A 24,064-nucleotide genomic window follows, 5' to 3' on the forward strand; every position below is an offset into this window, starting at 1 on the left:
GATTTGGTCTAGGACCTGTACCAGACAACCGAAATTCAGACCATTCCTACGGCAAACTGATATTGTATCATCAGCATTGGAAGAGATACTGACGTTACTATTACTAAGCTTCAGACGTGGAGCATTGAAGATGATGAAAAGGAGAGGACCCAAAATGGAGCCCTGAGGAACACCCGACTTGACATAATGTATGTCACTAAGCGATCCTTCGACCTTAACCAATTACCACAAATGAAACTTCTTAACCTATTGAGAACATTGCCTTGGATCACAATCTCATGAAGCTTTTTATCCTTATAGGCCATGACTAATTAGATCATGTTGTTCCACTCTTTAAGGGGGGAGATAAGTCGCTCCCCAATAATTTTAGGCCGATTTCTCTCACTTTGACTATTGCAAAGGTGTTTGAGAAGATCATGAAGTTTAAATTTGTAGAGTTTCTTGATATTCATGAAGTCATTCCTCCTAACCAGCATTTAGCACGGTTACCCAATTGATTGAGCACATTGAGCAGGTCATTGAGGAGCTAGAGAGCCATGAGTCAGTCGATGCAGTCTATCTTGACTTTGCCAAGGCCTTTACCCAATGGACGCTGAACATTTACAATACAAGGCTAAAGAGACATGAATTATTACAACTTTTCACTTGGATGGAGAACGGCAAGTTGGCTGATAGGTCTCAAATATTGGTCTTATATGCGATTTTAACTTTGACCTGCCGAACATATCCATCTGAGTCCGGAAAAACTACAGTAATTGTAACAAGTAACGACATTACATTTTTTTCGAGTAATGGTTGCGTAACGAATTACTATTTTTGACTAATGTAACTAACTGTAATTCGTTCCTTTTCTTGAGGAACGACTAATGCCCTGGTCGTTGTGAGTTCAATCTTTTCATCAAGCCATTGGAACTATCCTTCCCCAAGCTACAAGATGGTATCAATGCTGGAATTTCAATAAAGTCTGCTGGTCAATTTCAAACCAAGACCACGGTAACTTCCTTTTCCATGCCACTCTTTACCGTTGAAGATTGTTAAGATGTTTTTGCCATTGCTACCATTTGTGAAGGTTGCGAATCTCCCTGATCTTCAAAATTCAAAGATGCTCTTTATTGTTATCGCATATTGAGCTTCTTTAAGCAATATGTTGAAGTGGACATATGTATTGTCTATTGACAGTAAGCTCTGATTCCAGTGGATCAGCATCTGAACGATAATCCAAGACTGGACTTATGTAACATTTATATGTGGTGTTGAGACAACAGCTTTGATTTGTCAGCCGTCCCCCAAGCAATCAAAAGGCAGTTAGGGATTTGGTGCCTGATCATTGCTCCTTTTCTTCTTCTTCTTTAAACAAAGCTATAGTCAATACGCTTTAAGGGACACTTCAAATTTTGATGCCTTGTGTCAGGGGATCGGGAATAGGCCGGGCATTAGTCGTTCCTCAATAAAGGAATGGGTTACAGTTACAATTCCTTTGGTCAAAAAGAGTAATTCGTTGCACAACCGTCACTCGCCAAAGAAATGTAATGGTGTTACTCTTTACAATTACTTTTATTATTATTTTAGATGACCAATTTTTCAGGTGCTAAATCAATAGTTAGATTTTTGTTTCAAGCAATCCTAAATCCTGCCATCACGTTACGCTAATGAGCTTTGATATTGCTAGCTTAGCACTACATTACTCTCGTTCTTGGCCATGCTCGCTTGGCTTAGCCAACAGGAATGTATAATAGGAATATCAATTCCTTTCCAAATTTGAACTATTTCAACAATATCAATTCTATGGGGATATCATGCCTCAAGCCATTTTCAATTTTCAAACTTTGGAGGCGAAAGGCAATTTTAGAAATGTCAAAATTATATTCAAGGTGTAGATTTTGAATCCGAACGAAGTTAAGGTATCATAAATTTGATTACGCTGCTTTTTTTGAAAAAACAAGCATAAGAAAACTGATTTGTTTGATTCGGTTTTAATTTTTCCCCTGTTATTGGACGCCGTCTTCGAAAATGTTTCAAAAATGTTAATCTTGAACAATATTTGATGAAATATTTTCATTATTCTCCAAATATGTAGCGATTTTTAAAATACTTGCCGAGTATTAGTATTAAATGTATTACCTTCTTCTAGAGTACATATTATTTAGATATTTCTCATCTGAAACTGATTATTGAACACTTGCAACCAAGACACACTAACAGTGTTAGAAATTCTTGAGCTCATGACAATTCCCTGTAAGTATCCTGTGCTTAAAGTCATGGTTGGATATGGAGAGTTGACAAATTTGGTGCAACATACTCAAGTTAAAGGAAGATTTCGGTCTAAGTCAGGTCTTTCAGTTCAACAGAAATTTCCAACTTCTTTCCCATTTCCAAAATTTGAATGAGGAGATATAAACAATAGAGCAATGCAAATATAACAAGAATTGAAACAAGAAACGCATTCATTGCTTTTAAGATCACGCACAATTTTTAGCCTCGCACTTCCTTCTTTAGGAGATATGAAAACATTCAAAAAAATTTTTTGTTAAGATGGCCTCAAAGCTTCAAGTTTCCACAGTTGCGAAGGGAGAAACGAAAGAGTAAGTGCCACTCTGGAGCGTGAAAAAAAGGGACGAGTAACGAGTTACAATTTCTTTTTCGAAAAAAGAATCGAATTACTTTCATTTCGTTATTCCTGGCATGGTAGCCATGGTTGAGAACAATGCACTCATGAAAAATGGGCATTACAAAATCTCACCGTCTTTCAGGAATCCAGAGCCAAATATGCCAAATAATCGAGAGGAAGCCACGAAGCAAGCTTGGCATTTGAGAGGAACGCTGCACCACGATCCCAAATTCGGAGATGATTACGTCCGACGCATGATTGCTATGCCGGAGAAGGGCGACTCGGAAGTAGGAAGTGATAAACAACTTAGGGGTTAAACTCTAATTGCCCGCATCATGGTGTTTACCAGCCTAAGAGGCCCGAAAAGATCCGTGTCGTTTTCGATTGCTCGACCAAATTCATGTGCGAGTCGTTAAACTCCGAGCTCATTCCAGGGCCTGATCTGACCAACTTGTTATTTGGCGTCCCTCTAAGGTTCCCTCAAGATCAAGTGGCCTTAGTCGGAGATATAGGGGCTGTGTTCCACCAAGTCCAAGTTCCACCCAAAGATCATTCGTGTCTAAGGCTTCTTTGGTGGCCAAAGGGAGATACATCGCGACCCTTTGTGGAGTATCGGTTTACTGATCATCTTTTCGGAACTGCCACCTCGCCCACCAATGCCAATTTCGCTTAAAAGTGAATAATTTTTAATAGTACGAGACAACCAACAAGAGCATGGCAAAAGGGTAACGGACACGCTGGCAAGGAACTTTTACTTGGACGACTTGTTGAAATCTGTACCCATCGTTAGAGAGGCCCTCGACCTTTAAAAGTATGTCTCATCACTTTGAGCCCAGGGAGGACTGAAACTGACCAAGTTGGTTTCTAACCAACGAATCATACTCTGGGAGTGATGTGGAGCACTGCAAAGGACTCATTTGGGCTTTCAATTCCTTCCCGTTGCAACATTACCACGAGAAGTGACCTCCTATCGTCTATTGGGTCCATTTATTATCCCTCTGGGGCAACCGACCCTGCCCCCTTGCCACCTCGCTTATCCTTTCGAGCTCGATGTGCAGACATGCAGACGATGTGAATTGGGACCAGCTGATTTCTGGACCCGTTGCAGCGAGAGATGGGCCGCAGAACTTCCTGAGCTGAACAATTTGCAGATTCTGCAATGCTTTAAGCTCGAAACGTTTGGAAAGGTTGTATCAGATCAATTTCATCGCTTCTTTTAAGCAAGTGAGAAAGGATATGCTAAGTATTTCGTTTCTTGGTATGGTGGATGAATTCGGGCGTTTGTGTGCGGAAAGGCAAGGGTTACTCCAATCAAAGCCGTTTCTATTCCTCGACTCACTGGTGGTCACAAAAAGTGCTATCAACAAGAATAGAGAGCCTTGTAAGGCCCGAGTTTGAAAGTGTTTTTTGAACTGACAGTGTCAGTGCTGAAACATATTGCCAACAGGGACAAGCGGTTCCACACGTTCCACACAATGATTCAGGATATTAGTACGGTGAAGCAGTGGGGGTATGTTCCGACCAGACTTAACCCAGCCAATGATGGGTTTGGGGGAGTTTCCACCGTTCAAGTTCACATGATTAAAAAATCCATGTGGTTAAGAGGCCCTTCTTTCCTTATGTTGTCACCTGATGATTGGCCGAAGAAGCCGCCGATTCCTGAATTGTCGCCGAATGATCTAGACCTCAAAAAACGACCATGGTTTGTAGTACCAAAAAAACTCATGAAGGATTTATGGAAGGTATCGCTCAACGTTGTTCATCATTCGCGAAATTGAGAAGATCAGAGTAATGCAGATTGTGGCAAAATCAATCAACAGAATGATTGGAAGAGTTGTGTCTCGTAGACTCAGACGGAGAGTCCATTGAAGCTCTAATTTTCAGATGCGTTCAAGAAGAAGCCTTTGGTCAGGACAATGGACAATTCAAAGAGGAGGGAAGTGTCCGCAAATCAAGTCATCTTTGCAAGCTGGCCCCTACCCTAAATCAGGGCTTAATCCGAGCGGGTGGCAGATTTCGCAACGCCGACGTGAGTGATGAATTCAAGTTTCCCGTTGTGCTACCTTCAAAATTAACGAGTGAGCCAGTTAGTTGGTTGTTCGCACAATTCATCAAGCTTATGGACACATGAGACGAGAATATGTCCTGTCTCATCTTAGACAAAAGTAATGGATCATCGGTGCCTGTGGAATAGTGAGACGTGGAATTGGCCGTTGTATGATCTGCAAGAAAATGAAGGCTAAGTCCATTCAGTAGCTCAAGGCTGATTTGCCTGAAGACCGTGTACAGCCGTGGGTTCCCTTTGAGAGATCAGGGGTGGATCATTTTGGACCAGTTCTTTTGAGAAAAGGGCGATTAAATGAGAAGCCCTATGATGTTGTGTTGACTTGTTTATCTAGCAAGGATGTGCATTTTCAAACAGCATGCCTCATTGTTCCGAACATAAGACAACATTAGATTTTGCAAGGATTGTACAAAAGTTAGAACTTGCAAATTTACTTAGAAAAAAAAAACACAGGAACTGCCTATAGTAGTTTTTTGATTGTGAATAAGTAAATAGAAAAGTAAGCGAGGAAAAAAACCAGCAAGACTTAAAGTCAATTGGTCCATTTTTAAAGCATGCTTTTCAGGGGATGGAGTTGTCACGATTGCAATGATTGGTGCGTCCCAAATCAAATCAGGGTCACATTTTGAGACTAATTATCGGGGTTTCGGACGTACCGATACAGCTATATGGCATCGAGAGTGAAGCGAGAGTAACCCCAGGTCGGAACACTCCATAAATTGCGTTTGATCCCACCAATAGTGGATAGAGCCACAGACGGTAAACAATTTTGACTTTTTACACCGTGTTTTCGTTTTAAGTGAATGCACATAGCTAATGGTTTTCACTAATAAGCAATGACTGAATTATTTTTTTTATTTTACACAAACCTCACATACATATAATGGAAGCAGTTGTGCACAAACGATCAGTCAAAATTCAATGTCAAAATAACATCATAGATAAGCATTAGTCACATGATGAGCTTTAATCAAACGGTCTCATCGGCTTCTTCTTCGACTGTGCTCGATTGCATTGCAAGCTCTCATGAATAAGACTCTTCGGTAATCATTAGAAGGGTTCATTTACGGTTAGACATTGCACAAAAAGTCGCTGTTCTCTTTCGCTTTTGTTTGCTTTAATATATTCGGGCGAGGCAAAGGCGAATCAACAGTTTGCCTGGAAAAATCATTGCGATGGGATGAACACCATCAGTTTCACAAACCACTGAAACAATATTTTCACTCTCCCATGTAATAATTTGTTCATTAGCATGATAACGGAGTGTAACTTGTTTTAATTCCTCTTCTGATGTCATTGAAAAAATTCGCGGTCTTAGTTTTAACACGTCAAGGTGCTGGAATCGCACTCGCACTCTGAGCAGCAAGGGCTCGTCAAACAACACGGAGTATCACGGGCATGCAAAAGACGACGAAGATTGCATGAATGGAAACGTGAATGAATGAATGAATCATAGATGGATGGATGGATGATGAATGAATGAATGATCCTTGTCTCCTTCCAAGTAATTCTTCCATTCTGTTTAATGCACCAGGTACGTACGTTTATCCACTTTCACTCATTTGAAAACGATATCATGATACTATTAGTTCTTATTCATTTTGGCACTGGGATTACCTCAAGACCGAATTGGTCTTGAACCACGCACAGGATGGTCGAGTATCGGTCAACTATGTTCCTCGATTCCCGAATCCGAGGACTCGATGAATTCCACGTGCGTGAAAGGGAAATGACCGACTTTGCCGTTGAGTTCACCCTCCCATTGACCATTGATAGTCATTTTAGTGACTTTGACCACGTCACCCACTTCGAGTCGAAGAGCAGTCTTGTCATAAGCATTGGGCACTCGAGCTTGTTTTACTCGCGCATAGGCGGGCAGTTTTCTCTGAAAACGGAATAATTGAGTTCGGATCAAGGCACTGTTCTGTTCTCACCATACTTCTAAAACATTAGGCTTATTTTTCTGCTACCTGTATACTTGATGGTTTGACCATCGTTGGTTGATGACGATCTGTGCTTGTAATGTGGTTGGTTTGGCTTTTGGCGGGAGTGGCTCCACCATTCTTAAAAGGGAGATCGTCGGCCTAAAAAGGTGATACCGTAAATGAGAATAACAGTTTCTGGGTATAGCAAATATAAGTGCGGAAGAATGATCAAATAGCAAAGGATAATAGGGTTTGCAGCACTTCTCCTGACTTAATTCGAGAATTTTGATTCTCCCCTGTGAGTACACCATCTACGGGACGGAAAAAGCACTCAAACAAGCAGACGAACAATGGATGATGGAACAAAGGGTTAAAATAGATAAATGGTACTTAGTACCTGACGCATCCAGACCTTCACGGAACATCCACATTAGTTTCCAACCCAACCTTTATCTATAGTTCACGATAAGGCAGCACATCTTTTCCATCCCATCCTTCTTCATTACCGTTCACTCATTCATTTCGCCTCTGTAGCTCAAGGGGGGATTTTTCAATCCTCGACTTGCATGTACTTTTTTCCACATAATAATATATTGTTTCTTTAGAATATACTCAGGTTTTGGCACTTCATTACTGCGTCGTCTGGGATTCTTTAGAAACTGATTCAGGTAGTTAGTGAGGTCAAGGACCAACCAAAGTTTCACAGGCTAAAAATTAGTGGAAACGAACTACGCATCAGTTTCAAAGAACAACGCGATCCAAATGGAGGAAAACCGCAGCAAAATAGGGTTGGCTTGTAACAAAAGGACCAACGTAAAAAATCGCAAATTGATCTTGAGAGGTCATTGGTCGTCACACTCATCTACCTGCTTGATACAGTACGCAAGTGCATGTATGTAGAAGAAGAGCGAGAGAGAGAGGAACAGGCAAGCACATATGGATACTGGACAACGATAACATGAGGCGTCGATCAATTGAGCTGAACAAGAGATGAAGCATGCTGTTGAAGTCTGTTGAAGTGAACTTCAATTGGACGCCCTAACTTCAATGAACTTGTGCAGTACGACATATCTTTACCTTGCAAATATAAGGTAGTGGGATCGACCCAGTTTGACCCAAGGAGTTCCTCGCCGTCCACCATTGTTCCTCGTCTTTGGACACCACGGTCAGGATTTCTCCCTTTCGGAAAGGCAAGTCGTCCGGATCCTGTAATAACCGGGCACTTATATCAATGTCACAACAGTGTCTGACATCTTGGCTTAATGCGTATTTCGATTGTTAATGTAGTAGCCTCAACATTGAGAAAATCCATCAAATTGTCCACTTACGTTGCCCTCAAAATCGTATTTGCCCATCACTTTTTCCACTCGTTTGGGAGCAGGTCGAATCAGAGGCGTGGTATCCAGATAATGGACCTTGTAAAAGTTGAGAAGAGCGGGTAGATCGGTGAACATTTGTTCGCCAATGCGATACCGAGTTTGTTCTCCTTGTTGGATTTTGTTGATAATATAATGCGACACCTTATTGTCCTCTCTGCAACAAGCAAAGAAAGGAAGCGGATGAGTACGTGAGGGGTGTAATTGGATTTACCTTCTGTTGTTGGTATGGTGTTACAATTAAGATTAGTCTCTCACTGACAACCCAAGGCGGCGGCGCCTCAATACATGAAAGGGCACCAACCATGATGTCGTAAAAAATGACCATGATAAGAACATCATGTTCTCATGCGTGTTTCTTTACCTGACACAGAGCACATAATCGCCTTGAATTGTCGCACTGTCTCTGACAAGGAAAACGCCGCCTTCTCGCTCGGCCATTAGGAGATCCGTAGCATCTTGTCTGGACATGGCTCCGAAATACCAGCTAAAAGATCAGGAAGAGAAAAACGCAGATTAAAAGATGTTGCTACTGATTATTGGACGCAATGCTTTACTCTTCCTAAATTTATGTTATAAAACGCAAAACAAACACGCCGGTGAATAAACGTTGTAATTGGAAGCTTTTTAGCTGCACGCTGGAATATTTGATTATACCTAGAGAAAAGTCCCAAGCGATCTGGAACCTAATCTTAGGGATCAAACTGGGGGCGTCACGCCACGGCTCGCGCCCTCCTCTAAATCATTCAATTCGAACTGTTTTTCCATTTAGTTTAATTGAATAGTCAGCACAATCAACAATACGGTATATCGTGATCTAACTTCAGATTTTTACAATTTCTTGAGCAACAGCATTGGTCTCTCGTATTAAACTTTGCTTCTGCATCAGCGGTAAATTCAGCCCTTGATATTTCAAAGTAAGATTGACACTACTTCTGGCCCTTGATAGGGTCCAGAAATGGCCCAGAGTAATAGTAATTGGGTTTAGTTTGACAAAGTAAAAGTAAGCAAACATATATTTTGCTTGAATTTAACAATCACAAACCCTTCGCTTTTCTCCCGGGCTTACTGACAAGTTTAAACAGGGATTTATTTTTCTATTCTTCATTTGACATTAATTACTGGCTCCAAAACGAAAGTGACCACGAACTCACAAAGTCAGAGGAAAACTTTTCTTTGGTGGTATACTTTGCAGAAGTTTGCTTCGGATGCACTGTAGTAGTAATGCACCAATTAAGGGACATAATCATGACAAATGCGGAAATGTGGCATTGTTCACTGAATGTACCAAGTGACGTGACGGAAGGTCGAAGTTGCAAAATGACAGTGCTTGAACCAAGTGTAGTCAAAAGTTCGTTTCGTTCTCAAATTGGTCTCTATGTCCATACTTGAACATTCAGAATAGACACAAGTTCAATTTTGCGCTCAACAAATCATGGCATGGACAATAATGTAAAATTGAAATATCGATCTTATAAGCGATTGAGGACAATTGGTTTAGAATGAGGGCAAAATAATAGCTGGATTCTTGGACACGGTCGTCTCCTCCCCTCTCGTCTCACCCGTCACATCACGGTGGTCAAAAATTCTTTTCAAGTTTTGTGAGTAATAGGCAAATCCGTCTTAACAGTTTTCTACCTCGCAAAATCATGAAGGAGTAACTTTGAATTGTTTTATCTATTGGATTCTGGCTCAAATTAAAGGCTCATATGGCTAAAAGTTAACAAGATTTGTTTCGCTATTTCTGGTAGCCTTCAAAAAGGCTTTTGAACAACTTTGGCAGTCGTCTCACTTGTGAGACGAGAGGAGTAAGCTGATCATCGAAAAATCCAGCTATTGTCTCGCCTATTTCAGAAGTACTTCATCATCACTAGTCAAGTTTCAAGACCATGTCAGAAGCACATGCTTCCAAATAATCGAGGGGAGGGCGTGAAGCTCTGTGGCGCTATTATCTAATCTTGTTCCACATTCATCATCATCATGGTTCCACCACCATCATCATCATCATCATCATCACCATCATGATAATAATAATTATCATTATGATCATCATCACTATTAATCCTCCTGAGAAATAAACGTATCCGCTAAAGGTCGCTGTCAAGCTCGAGGGCTCGTAATCGGACAGTTTTTGGAAATATGAACAAGTCATGGTCGTGAAACAAAAAGGGGTCTTGTGAAATAGAAGATAATAGTTCCGAATAACCGCACGCAGATAGTGGTACTTGATTTCATACAAAGAGTGGTCATTCAGTGACCACGACGTGCACTGGCAAGAAAAGTGTACACCATTCACCCCTCACATCTCAAGAGTAAATGGGAGTACTGGAGGAGCAAAAGGACACATCTATTACGATGGCTTATCGGATTATGTTTTCATTGTGAACACTTTATCCATGACCTGCCTGCCTAAGCCCTGAGGTCAAAGATCAAATGAAAAATGTTGGTCAAAACGTTGGCATTCTGCATCTGATGCGAGTTAAAATATAGGCTACACCGCAACTTTTCGCGAATAAACCTTCTCATATGATGCGGTATAAAGACGTGAAAAGTACCGGCTCGGATTTCAGCTCTGTGGGCTAGCCAGGCTGCGCCACAATCGCGGTAAGAACTACTATCATTGAATTTCTTTTAGTGCTTCATGCTTGCATTAACAAAATTGTTCGCCATTTTGGGACATCGTTAACAATCAATTTAAACTATATTAGTTCAACATTCATTTCCTTAACTGTCATGAAATGGTAAATGACAAATATATGCAATAGATATGCAAAAATATTTGGTCATAAGTAAAGGCGTTGTGACCCTTACTTCATGGTAGGACTGGAGGGCGCACTAGTATGAAATCGCAGATCTTTTCACTTCTCTATATACCACATGTAACTCATTGGACCGAATGTGAAGGGATCAAGAAAATCGGTCGGGCAGAAAAACCGCATTCACAATGCCTCTCCCTTCCCGTCCCTCTTTATCATATTTTCTCTCGTTGACAGGAAGGCGCAAATCTAACCAAGCATGTCGTCATCATAATCACGCCTCACATTTCAATTCACGGAGAAAATATCTCCATCATTCCGCATTCGACGTGTACAATTCTGATGGGGGCCCGTTGTCTATCATATTAGCATATCTTCACTTGGATGAGGTTTTTACACATACCAATTGCACCTGCCAGGCGAGCAAAGGATCGACACTTGCAACTTACTTCATGTCTTAAGGCAGGAAAGAAAAAAGATGCCATAATTGAGGCAATGCCAGAATCCAACAGTTTCCTTAAAACTCGATACCCTCATCAGTAATTTTCTTTTAAATAATTAGGCTTTTGGCTTGTTTCTCTTTTCTTACTCAGGCATAAATTCACAGTCAGAGTAGTGTAAACTAGAGGGCTAGTCTCAAGTATAAACCATGGATAACTAGTCTTATACGAATGTCGGTCGCCTACCGTTTGATCGGCCGCCATTCACCATCAAAACATCCAGGCATAAACCCGTTGCCGTACTATAGCTTTTGCCACCAATGATACATTTCAATGATACATGACCAATGAAACATTTCTACTCTTCATCTTCATTCACATCTACTACTCTCGCGTAATCATGATTAGGGTGGTGATTTCTACGCACACTAGATATAAATCCACATTTTGTTGTGAAGTTATTCAAATTAATTAATTTCCTTTACTCATTCGTCTTTTACCTTTGAGTGGATAAATATTTGTAACCATCCCTGGTCACATTGGGTGGTGGAGGGGGTGGCTCATTCATCCTCGCACATTGAATCGTCATTTCGATATCAACGCTACTCTGGATCGCACGAGTTCGGTAGAAACACAACCACGGCACTATATTTTATTTTAGTACTATTTTTTTGTTGCTCAAGTCATGATTTCTTGTTCTAATATTGTACGAAAATATACCGATCCAAGCACCATGTATGAATTACATTTTCAAGACTAACATGATCCCGCCTGATTCTTATGCTAATTGGTCTGGCACTTCTCGAAAATTACGTAATGTGCTTCAAATTGTTTGGTACTCTCGCTCATTGGGCCATTAAACGACCGAAAACAAAGTCAAACACCACAGGCGCGAGCACCGCCTGCCTTCGTTGTCGCCTTGGCCTCCTCTTCATTCTTCTAATACACCAACGCCACGACCACGTACTCACTCCTCAACCAACTGAACAATCTCCCAAGTCAATTTAGGATCTCAGCAACCAAAATAAATTAAGAGTAAAAATGCTCTCGACTTCTAGATGCGGGGGTGTTTGTAAAGAACATTAAGCGCAATGTGAAGAGGATCACTTATACCAAAGACTTCGTCGGCAATTTGCAAACTGCAGCGAGGAATATCGAGAAGCTTATTGCAGTGAAATAGGTTTCTAACGACAAATGAACCCAAAAATGCATTCTTCATAATTCAACAGAAAATCTGTGCATTCCTTTCGTCCTGAGAAGACGAAGAGGGTAAATGATGCATAACGAAGCAGTAATGGCAAAGTGAACAGGTTGGTTGACAGGCCCAAGGGCGGGTTTGTGTATGACAGGAGTTTGACTGGTATGTCGGTTGGTTGGCCTCTATCTTGCAAATATGAATTAGCAGACACCCCCCCTCCCCATTCAAACCCCCACAACTGGTTCAAAATCAACCAAAAGTTTTCGTTGAGCACGGCCTGATGATTGGAGTAGAAATTCATACCACAACTGTGTAGGATTTCTGGCTAATGGATATGCTTTTTCCTTCTTTTATGCCCGTGAATCTATAGAGTGCTGCTGCTGTTGTGACTGTGGCCGAAATCGTTGCGTTGACGTTCATTTTGGTGGCATCTGCGTTCCATTAGAACAGGAGGAACCTTGATGCCATATGTTGAAATCTCCCAAAAAGATCGTCTTGCTAGCATGAGAAAAATCTCAAAAGAGCTTCGATCGCCAATTTACATATTTCGGACAAATACCAAGACTGCTACCTGCAGACTTGTTTTGAATTCGTCAATTTAATGAAAACTTAAGTGCAATACCATATGAACTGGAAATACCGACACGTACGAGTTTTGTACTCAATTACCAGAACTGATTCAAGAATCAGTACACGAGTCAAAACAACAACAAAAGAGGAGGCTAGGCCAAGCAATATATAGGTGATTTGAATCACGTGACACTTAGTATGTATCAAACATTCCAGTCACGAGTTGAGCAACAAAATTGAATTGTCACTTATCACAGTACCTTCCGACCTAGTAAGGTTTTGGTTGGTTAGTAGTCCGCCCGTCAATGAGTGCCACTTAGGCAATTAATCAATGGCGAAGTGACCACTCGTCTCGAGTGACTAACAACCTAGGAGGGCACAATCCCCATATAGGTAAAGGAACTCACGCCACAAATCACTTGCTTCGCTATATTACGAGGTTTCGTCCTCCTGACTTGATAGTTGGAAAATGATCAGAACGATTTGGACACTGGACTGAACTGAGCAGATCAAGAACGACAACTTTCCGGCTTCATTTGTAGGGAGAGCGAATGATGAAGATGGTCCTGGTAGTGCTCCTGCACATGCCTATGAATGCAATGATGCTCTCGTCAATTCAGTTAGCTTGTGATTGCCTGGATGGAGAGTACAGCACGACGTAAGTGGAATACAGCACATCATCATCATCAACATCTTTCTCTTCTCCAACACCCCTATACTGATAGCAATAAAGGGCCGTCCGTCCACGTCCAGCGCACTTTAACATGTACTGGAGAGGTCTACACCCAGCTATCACATTGTAGGAAATAACTGTGATTCTGCCTTAAGAGACCCGTCAAACTGAGAAGGATTATTTAAAGAAGTAACATGGGACTCGAAAATAATGTACCAGCACTAATTGAAGCTTGAATGACGAGTTAACAACCTTTTACGAGATTTTCGTTTCGCCTAGCATGCTTTAAGTATGGGTCTTTACAGAAATCATGCTGCCACCCAACATCGTCATAATCTAGAACATTCAATTCAGTGCTAATTGTTTCAAAGTTCTTCCCTCCACAGTCCGTTAGTTCCCATGTGGGAGAACTTGTGAAAAAGAACCACTGAAACGGTTCATCTCGCTCTTCTTTCTCTTCTCTCCCCTCTCTTTTACCTTTCCTCCAAGTTTCAATGCGGCGACCATCTTCAACTTGACAGTTAAAGAAGAAGCTAACATGTTTCGTAGGGGAGTGATAAACCGCTACAAGACCATTACTGTACAATGTGCATACTTTTGTTCGAATACTGGATACGTTTCAAGTCTCGGTCGATGCAAGAGGGGTGGTAGGACTAGAAAGGATGAAGGAATATCACCCGTCTACTGGATTGAAAATCACGTGCTCGAAGGTTTCAACGAAAACAAATTGTGTGTGCCCAATTCATGGAATTGAGCACAGCCGTCTTCTAGCGGAGATTGAACTTGGGCTAAGTTTAAGGTGGGCCAAAGTCTCTTCCATGGGGACGCATAGGCCAGCTTTGGCAGATTCGTTCGTTTCCTGGTACCAGTACCAGTGATGCAAATTTGGGAATTCAAACACGTTTTAGAGAGGCTGACCCTTTCTTTTACAGTGCAATGAGCTTCAGAAAAGTTTTAGAAAACTTGTTTAACTTTTTTGAATACGTCATATTACACTCATGAACTTAATACATAGTTGTTCTAACAGAGTAGGCTTTGTCTAGGAGATAACACTTGTGCTCTCTTTTGTGGCATTCTTTGATATGAATGCTGTTTGCTACGTTATCTTTGATCTGAAGATTCTTGGCTTATGTCAATATGTAAGCTTGAGCTCGTAATTTTTGAGTATCTTTTGATCTTTAAGAAAGAATTTGCGGAGGAGTTGAAATCCCGCTCAGCCAAGAACCAACAACAGCAAATGTTGAATGGATGGAGCCAATGATTTGGATGGCGATTGGGATGAAGAACACCTCTGTGCTCAAGGTCACCAAGAGACATCAAGAGAGCTTGTTTTGGGTTCGGTTTGAACCACCCACGTACATGCATTCAAACAGCATTGGTTACGAAGTCACTTGATCGAGATCCCGAGCATGCAATGATCCCCTATCAAGATGAGATATTGATTCACCCAATCGCGTTAAGTAATGCAACGTTATCGTCAAGACTTCAGGAAAACTCACCTCTGTCTGTGCATCCATTTATGGTGGAGAATCTCAGAACTGATTTTGTACATGGAAGATATGATGGCATTGCTGTCTTGAATGCTCACTGTGGTAATGTTCGTCACTGAAGGACGTAAATGCTTCGATTGATCGGTCAGAGGGACGTTGGGCCCGTTTTTACCCATCGACGATGGTAACGCCAAGGGATAAGACGACACTTGCGATGTCATTACGACTAGGACCGTCTCTATTATTTTTGAATTTCAACTGAGGAACTGCTCCCAACCCACTGCCACCTGATAGGAGACGTACACTCTAACAAGTTTTATCGGCAACTGACGGCTTTCAGGTTAAATGCTTGTCCTGCTGCTCCCATAAAAACACGAGACGGACGACGGAGACCAGGAGGTCTACTCACAGGTCTATGGGTGTACTGGTATACTACTAGAGCGAGGAATCGACACTGATGTGGTTGATGAACGTGCCATTATACCGCGCACAACGCAGGCACACCACATCAGTACAAGCTACCCTTAAATGAGAGCGCAAGTGACGGGCGTCTGAACTTGTGTCCCAAACGCATTCCTTGACAGAAACTATCGTGCCTAGATGTCAATAAATATAGATCACAGAGACGACAAAGACTTGAAAGTCTTTAGGGCGGCTCCCCTCTTCTCCGATTTCCTGTTCTGATAAGGAAATCTCTCAAGCCATAGAACATTTCCGAGATTCGGTGAGAAACATTAGGGAACTTTTTGGGTGTTGATATACGTATTCGTCACCAATCTGACATTTGTCAGGCCCATAAGACATCTAGTACAGATAGTACCTCGTGCACACCCCACTCCTCTATAGAAGAATTTAAAAAAAAGAAGAAGTTTTTGGGAAAAAGAGGATGTTTTTAGGGAAAGTTTTCACTAAATTGAAATACTGTCATCTAGATCGTTTACATTTAGACAAATTAAGTCAGAAAGCAAAGAGAAAACCGAAGTAAGCATCATGGAAACTAAACCTTTGGAACGTTCAGTTAAGGTTACTTCCAACTTGACTGGAAAGAAAAGCATTGAATTAGAAGATATTCTGAACTCGTCAACAATGAACTTTTTTCTAAAGGAAAGAGGAGTTTTTTCAAAGAAAAGAGGAGTTCTTTCAAAGAAAAGAGGAGCTTTTTCCAAGAACATGAGAGGTTGTTACTCTAACGGAATTTCAGAGTCCGATTTTGGTACCTTTAGTTGGGTGATTATCCATTTGCAGCATTTCGTTGAACAGAATCATCAATGCAATCCTCAATACCATAAGTCATCAGCAGAGGTCGTCACAGGGTTGCTTGTTTAACCCGTTCCTTACTTATGCCTGTTTTTAGACATGTTTGAATACATAAGAATGGGTTGAGTGCAAAAACAACGAACTCTATTTTTCTATCTGTGAAATGTGACACGCACCGCCGACTATCTTTTTGACTTAATTTTAATGAACTTTTTCTCTATTCAAGAATCGTGTTAGAGCTGATCAAAACTCAATAATCATCATTTCATGAGCTAGCATGTCAAAAGTCCCCCCCCCACCTCATAAAAAACTAGGCAAACAAGCAGCCCCATGAGCACCTCCTCTTTCAAAGTTGTTGTTGTTTTTTGTTTTTTGGTGTTTACTGTGTATCCATGTATGAAATCAAATATGTTATCTTCAACTCTACATTCTAACTGTCCATAGTCAAAATACAAACTATTTGGCGGTCTGTATCTTTTGGCTTGCGGCTGATTTGGTCTTGTTATTTTGAAAGTAACAAATGTGATGATTCTTGAAAAATATCAGGGTAATCCAAAAAGATGTGAGATTGTAACTTTATTTTAAGTTGGAGATTGCATATTCAGTTAGTTTCACACATCTAGCCATGCTATGGTCATGCAAAAGGAAGGTTTATTGGCTTAAAAACAACTAGTTGTGGAGAAGATGGTACCATGGATTCTATCTAACACAATGTTACATTTTCATAATCACGCAGCTGAAGTATCAAAATCGGACTCTGATAGTCTGCCAGAGTTTTTTTTCCAAGAAAAGAGGAGATTTTTCTTAGACCAGAAGAGTTTTTTCCAAGAAAATATATTTCAAAGACAAATTTTATCATATAAATTCGACGAATTAGCGATTCACAACTCACAGACCAACCCTCCTGCCGTTTACACGTTTCCAAGCAGTTTTCATGGCAGTTTATTTTTTGTCTCGATGAAGCGTTTTGTGTTTCTGAACACTGGCAAAAGAAAAGAGCCGGAGGAGTGCAAGAACTAGTGAAATATGATTTCGTGTTTGAATAAAGTAATGATTTCAATTAACAGCAACGATTTTATTCAACAGCAATACATTGCATTCGTTGTCGCCTAATGGATTTGAATTGTACCGATTAGATGAGTTGAGTGGGCCTTGGATTGGTGGAAACAATGATCTAATACAAAAAACCATTTAAGAAGGTATGAACCTAATCCAAAATCAATTCGAGTCGAAAAAAATGCCATTCATGTGATGTTAGATCAATGCAGACGAGTCATTACCTCCTTTTTCGAACGGTTTGATTTGACGTAAATAGCGCAAAAATGGATCTCATTTTCTAAGTGTTTTAGGATGTCAAGGGAATCAAGTTCAGATGAACGGCAAGCTAGTTACCTGATGAAAAATGTACTTAACATACTTCAGAATAAAACAAAAAACATTATCAACAATGTTTAGGGGATCTTGTTCTGAAATTGAACAGTCCCTGATTGATCATTTCTTGGGTACCACCGTTTTACTATCGTCAAACACCTGATCACGTTTGAACTCTTTATAATCCTGTAACTTGACAAATTTATCAATATTTAAAAAAAAAGGTTCGAAAAAAGACATCCCAACCCATGAAAAGTTCTTTCGCATTTGATTATGACGTTCCGGGGGCAAACGGATGCCAGGCCAAACCACCGTGCCGTAGAATCAAAGTGCAACGAACTAGGAATGAGATATTCGCTAGCATTGCCTTACAGATACCTATTAACCTGGAAGACAGTAGCAAGGAGGCCATTTACTGTATGGTAGAGGGTGACATAAATCTGAGGTGCAGCTCCTGTATATTTCACTAAAAACGACCTTAACTTGCAATTTCTTACTAGAAACATCATCAGAACTCTGATGGATTTTCAGGAAAGAAGCTGTGTTGTACAGTGCGGCCCGAATATTTTAGTTACAGCTTCGCAATTGATTGATAACCCTGGTTTATATAAAGTAAAAAGTACTCAAATTAGAAAATGTTTCGGGCCAGGTTAACTAGTCTTGAATATCTGATTTATATTGCTCTGGTCCTAAACTTGGCGGTCTTAGGCGTGAGTAAATTTAAAGGCATTTTGCTGGAAATCGCCATGTGGAGATATCAATCTCATGACTGACTTGAACTTCGTGGACATGGAATAGGTGTGCTGAAGGCTGGTATGTCAATTAGGGAGGTTGCCTACCCACGGTGTTCAAAAAGCCCTATCAAGTTTCCAGAGAAATTCCAAACACGGCTTGGCATTATTCTACCTCAAAAACTCATAGGGAACAACTTTAATTTTATTGCTTTATGGAATTCTAGCCCGCATAAAAAACTTACATAGCTAAAAATATTATAAAAACTAATATTTTCAAAAATCTGCTCAATGTAAATTGGTAGCACACTTACTTAGCTCTTAAATATAAATTATGATATCATCTATTTCCCCGCTACTTAGTTACATGGTATTTAGTGGTCCACATTTCAATGTTTTTCGCCCTAAAATGCCCCGGTTATATGTTACTTCAATTTCCCAAAGAACTAATATCGATTTACAATATCACAAAAACAAAAGATTATTTTAATTTTTCTTGCATAGTCTCACAATAGCAAAAAATGCTATATAACGCTAATATAAATGCTAATAAACACACTAAACGTGTAATCTTTGAATATGTGTTTTTCAATCATCATGTGTACACTTTTTGGTTACGCATTCACTTGAATTCTGAAGACAATACATACAACAAACAATGTTATAGATTTTGTCGTTTCTTGAAGACTTTGTTGAAACTGAGGTTCATCGTTATCGTTGGTTCGACCAATGGCACTTGGGGTTGAACAGGAAGAAACGTGGGGGTCAGAAATGACCGGTTTCAGACATATTGCCCGGCTGGGGTTTCTACCACATATGAGTGGCTCACCTCCGAGATGAAAATAATAGTGCCCGCACCATCCAACCAATCCTTGGCCACCGGATGTTGGAGGTGTACCTGATCCCCTAATCCTATTGCGGTGAGTGTGTGACCAGGAGCCAATTCCACCCTAGCTGTATCTGTGGCTCTCCTGGCTGCGGCCAGCTCCACAGTCTGGTCAAGTTGGAACAAATACGACCAAGCCGAGTCGAGGCAGGTCTTTAAGTGTGGACCAAGGAATCCCACGGCAGGGGAGTAGCCGTTGGCCCTGGATTTGGCCAGCCATTCTAATAATTCCTTATATTTGATGATATCTGTTGCACCCAATTTCAGTATGCGGGCCTTCATGGATTTGACCGCAGTTTCTGCCAGCCCATTACTCCTCAGGTTTTACGGAGAGCTGGTTTCAACAAAGCGGATGCCAAATTCAGCACACATCATCGCAAAATGTTGGCAAAACTGTGGACCGTTGTCACTTTTCAGTTGGCAAGGCCAACTTCGTGGAACCATTGACATCATCATGGTGACAAATGGATACCCACTGAATCAGTCCACCATGATTTAGGGAATTTAGGGAGGAGACGTGGCATAGTGTTTAGCGCAGTTTCCTATCATGATGGAGGTCCCCGGTTCGATTCTCCTCCCCGACCTTTCTCAAGGAAACTTTTAGACCCTAACCACACCCACAGACGGAGAACCAATCTGATACGGACTATGACACTGCCTATCAGAACTATATGCGGATGATGTGATGGCTAGCTTCGCTGGCCGGGCGAGGTTCACCCCTCCAACCCAAGCACTCCAACTAGAAAAAAAATCAAAAAGATCGACTGACAAAGCTTCCATAGGGAATGAAGCAGTGTCAAATCCAGATAAGATAAGTTCCATTGGTTGCGAGGGTAAGTTTTGGACACAAACCACGCATCTCTGAATCCAATTCTCGATCTCTTTCTGCATTCCAGGCAATAATTTAATTGCTTGGCAAATTCTATTGTTTTCATAATGCCAGAGTGTGTTAGATGTAATAGTTCTAGCATTCTCTTTCGGGCAGGTTTTGGCACCATCACGTGGTTCTCAACCAAATAGAGGCTGTTCTTAACGGTTTCTTCCACCCGGATCTCGTCCACTACTTCGACGTATGGAGAAAGGATGAGGAAGAGGATGTTCTTACAATATGCAGTCCTGTAGAAGATTGTATTCAGAATTGACGATTTTGAATCCACAACGATTTTGAACAGGGATCAGACTGAGTTACTGCCGAGCATAATGCTACGTTAAGAGAAAACGGGGAACCTACTGAAGGCATCGGCTATTAAATGGTTCTTTCCAGCTGACCATTTCACCGAGAATGCAAACTGGTCCAGATTCTCCTGCAGTTGTTGCAATTGGGTATTGTTGAGAGATGCAAGTGTGTTTTCGCATATACCAAGTAGGGGGCAATGATCAGTGATGAACTCCTCCAATCCTGGCAGTCCACGTACGAAGAAGGAGAATTATTGTACTGCAAACCAAATTGCGCTCAGCTTGAGTTCGATGGTTGTATAATTCTTTTGCGCAGGAGAAAATCCGCACGACCCACATTAAATCAAGCAAATGCATCCCCCCTTCTTGTCCATAGATTTTTCACGCTGGATCAAGGCAAATCCAAGTCTGTGGGGTTTTGAGGCGTCAGTCAAAAGTTAGGCAGGTAATGACGAGTCAAATGGTTTGACAATTGCCGGGAATGTTAATATATTTTTTGCTCGACAGAATTCTACCTCATATTCTGGAAGCCATAATCAGGCCAAAGTTTACTTCAGAAGTTCATGAATTTTCACAGTGGCGTGTTTGAGGTCTGGGATGAACGCCCCCAATTGGTCGGCAAATCCAGGAACAAACGCAAGTCTGTCACTGATTTTGGCGACGGAAACGACCGTAAAACGTCCAATTTCGTCCCCAGACACGATACATCCGGTAAATTTTGCTGATTTGCCGATTCAAATTTTTTGATTGATAACTTATTACCATTTTAGCATTTCTGGAGGACGAGATTAAGTTGTTCCATCAATTCATGTAAGGCTTCAGCTTGAACACATTTATTGTTAACTATTTTCACTATGTACTTCTTTCTTTTTAGATCTTCAAGCGCAAGATCTGTCCGTAGACTAAACACATCACCGCTTCTAACACACCCCATGGGGGCAACCAGAGAGCGATATTTGCCGTCCGTTAATGGTAAAGTGCAAAGGGAAATAGCCGTGAACTGTGTCCAACTTTGCAAGCCATTGACTCTCGGGAAGAATTTGGCGCATCAAAAAAAACATAAAGGCAAACAAATATGCGCAAATAACTTAAATATGAAATAACAAATGGTTAAAACATGCAAAAAGATATGCTCTGAAAGCAGGGCGTTAGTCGTTCCTGAATAAAAGGAACGGTTGAGAATTTAGGTGCAACATACTCAAGCCAAAGGAAGACTTTGCTCAGAGTCAGGTGTTTTAGTTCAAAGGAATTTGAAAAAAGAAGATATAAACAATAAAGCAGAGCAAAAGTAACAGGATTTGAAACCACAAACACATTGACTGTTGTAAAGGCAAGCATATTTTTTAGCTCGGAGCTCTTTCTTTAGGATACATGAAAATCACAAAAAATGGCAATCTCTGTTAAGTTTCTCCAGTTGCTAAGAGAGTAACGAATTATTAAATGCCAGTCTAGGCCATGAAAAAAGGAACGAAAAAAGAGGTTTCTTTTCTTTTTTTTTGGGGGGGGGGGGGGGGGAGGGTCGTTACAATTACACTTTGCTTGCTTTTTGCGCTGCATTTCCAACCACTCAGCCACAGTATCTCAATTTGTCGCAAAAATACGGAGATTTTTTGTGAGCTTTGCCTAAAGTTGAAACATGCATAGAAATATGCAAAAATATGAAATACTCAATTCTAATCGGCCAGGCTTCTGAGAGAACAATTTGTGGTCTAGGTAATCACCAGATTGATCAGTAGTTTCCGAGCAAAAATATTGTTCGTATGTCGAGCAGAATTTTTTAGCACGTTGTTAATTATGACTATTAATACAAATTACATCAATCAGCTTCGAGTGGCCTATTTCTTTTGACACCCTTTACACTACGTTATAATAACAACAAGCATTATCACGATTACTTAGACTTACCCTTCCTTGTCATTTGGATCAAACGAAGCTGCATGGCGAGGCGGTTCAGTTGGAAGTTACCGGGATGCGGTTTTTATTTGGAATAGCACTAAATATGAGCGAAGAAGTCTGAATCTGAGCGAGATTCACTTCACGACTCAGTAAGGATTGGATCCCTCGCCAATCTAATCCAGCGTTTGACGAATGACACTTTAACCGACAATGGGATCATTTATACCCATTCAGACACTTGAACAATTCATAATCAGCATCACACGGTGTTCTTTCTGGTCCGGCAGAGATGGGCGGGTTGAACGGCGAAATCGTTTAGAACACCCGAGTAAGAATGGCCGCGGATGGTCAGACTTAATCGAGAATGACTTGGGCCCAACGGCAATGTCGTGACGGTCGGTTTAGCCTTGATCAAAGGCCAACAGCGGGTGGGGCAGGTTTCCTTGAATTCTTCAGTTTGGCCACAATCACTAATCAAACTTTTCGACGAACTCAACGAGTCAGCCAGGAACGAGCCAGCGAGGAACGAGCGAGGGAACGAACCCAAGTAGGAAGGAAGCAAAAGACTAAGTCACTAAGTCTCTCACTCACTCAGTCACTACTCACTTAGTGTGTGAGTGGGTTGGCACACAAGGAGAGAGTAGGCGAGGGAAATGAAAACTGGCGAAGTCAGCAAGTAGCCTAGCAATGAGTGGGTCGTTGCGCGCTGTTTTGGAGTCGTCAATGTAGGAGTCTCAAGCTTGTATGTATCCTCAAAGTGTACAAGTACTCCTGGCGAGAGCGTTTCCTAGACGGCTACACGGGATGACCGGCCTTAGTCATGCTTGTTGCGAATATCAGCATGGATCACTGGCCCTAGAACATTCCCTTTGCCCCATGTGGCCTCGGTCAATGAGAAAGAGAGAAGGCGTGAAAGTGAGACAACGGGAGGCGTGCGTGCATCGGGTCCATGGGTAAGGGATAGGGCATAAGCACCCACTCCGGTCAGTTCGGCAAACAAGCACTTTAATAAACCGACGAGACGACAACGGAGGCTCATTTGATGGTCACAATTACTTGAGTGGAACACGGACACACGGGCTCAAACCTCTCGTGTGACAATTAACTACTAAGAGAGATGAGAGAAATACGAGAGAGGTCACGGGCTGAAAAAGAGACCATTGAAAACAAATTCTGAGGCAATGGGCTGAGGAGACGACGACTTCACAAAACAAGGCACGATGGTATGGGCCAGCCAGCCGCCTAGCAGCCTTGATCCAGTCGATTAATGATGAGCGGTGCTCATTATCACATCACACTGGTCTCATGTCACGGCAATCAATGGAACACGATGGAGTGAGTATGCCCCTCCACATGCATGCGGGCCCCGGGATTATGTCAAGAGTCAGCAGGCCTTTCAGTCAGTCAGTCAGTCAGTCATTCTGCCTATGGATGGGCTCGATGAAAGCCACTCTAACTGGCTCCTTCTCTATTGAATCCAAACAGTCAAAGCGCTGATGACTCGGAAGCCTCGGAAGTCAGGAGACGAGGAGAGAGGACGAGGAACCAAGGACGGCCCAGCACTTGCCTTGCTTCGCTGTTCGCTCCCCTTCTTTTTCGTTTGTCAACATTTTTTCAAGAGCCGAGAGTCTCCTCGGTGGACGGAC

At 41.5% G+C, this 24,064-nt stretch overlaps 1 protein-coding gene across 3 annotated transcripts; it reads right to left on the minus strand.

Moving 5' to 3' along the window:
* Nucleotides 1-5,514: 5,514 nt before the first annotated feature.
* LOC131886843 (adapter molecule Crk-like) lies at nucleotides 5,515-24,064 on the minus strand. Of its 3 annotated transcripts, none has more exons than XM_059235265.1 (6): nucleotides 22,428-24,064; nucleotides 8,339-8,461; nucleotides 7,927-8,131; nucleotides 7,676-7,804; nucleotides 6,644-6,757; nucleotides 5,515-6,558 (listed from the first exon to the last, which is right to left on the minus strand). In XM_059235265.1, the coding sequence occupies exons 2-6, from the start codon at nucleotides 8,443-8,445 to the stop codon at nucleotides 6,340-6,342; spliced, it is 774 nt and encodes a 257-aa protein (XP_059091248.1). In that variant the 5' UTR covers nucleotides 8,446-8,461; nucleotides 22,428-24,064; the 3' UTR covers nucleotides 5,515-6,339. The 3 variants fall into 3 exon arrangements, with proteins under 3 accessions (XP_059091248.1, XP_059091246.1, XP_059091247.1); XM_059235263.1 differs by lacking the exon at nucleotides 22,428-24,064 and adding an exon at nucleotides 15,111-15,419; XM_059235264.1 differs by lacking the exon at nucleotides 22,428-24,064 and adding an exon at nucleotides 11,671-11,892.

The sequence above is a fragment of the Tigriopus californicus genome, chromosome 9 (assembly GCF_007210705.1).
Source record: "Tigriopus californicus strain San Diego chromosome 9, Tcal_SD_v2.1, whole genome shotgun sequence".
Lineage (NCBI taxonomy): Eukaryota > Metazoa > Arthropoda > Copepoda > Harpacticoida > Harpacticidae > Tigriopus > Tigriopus californicus.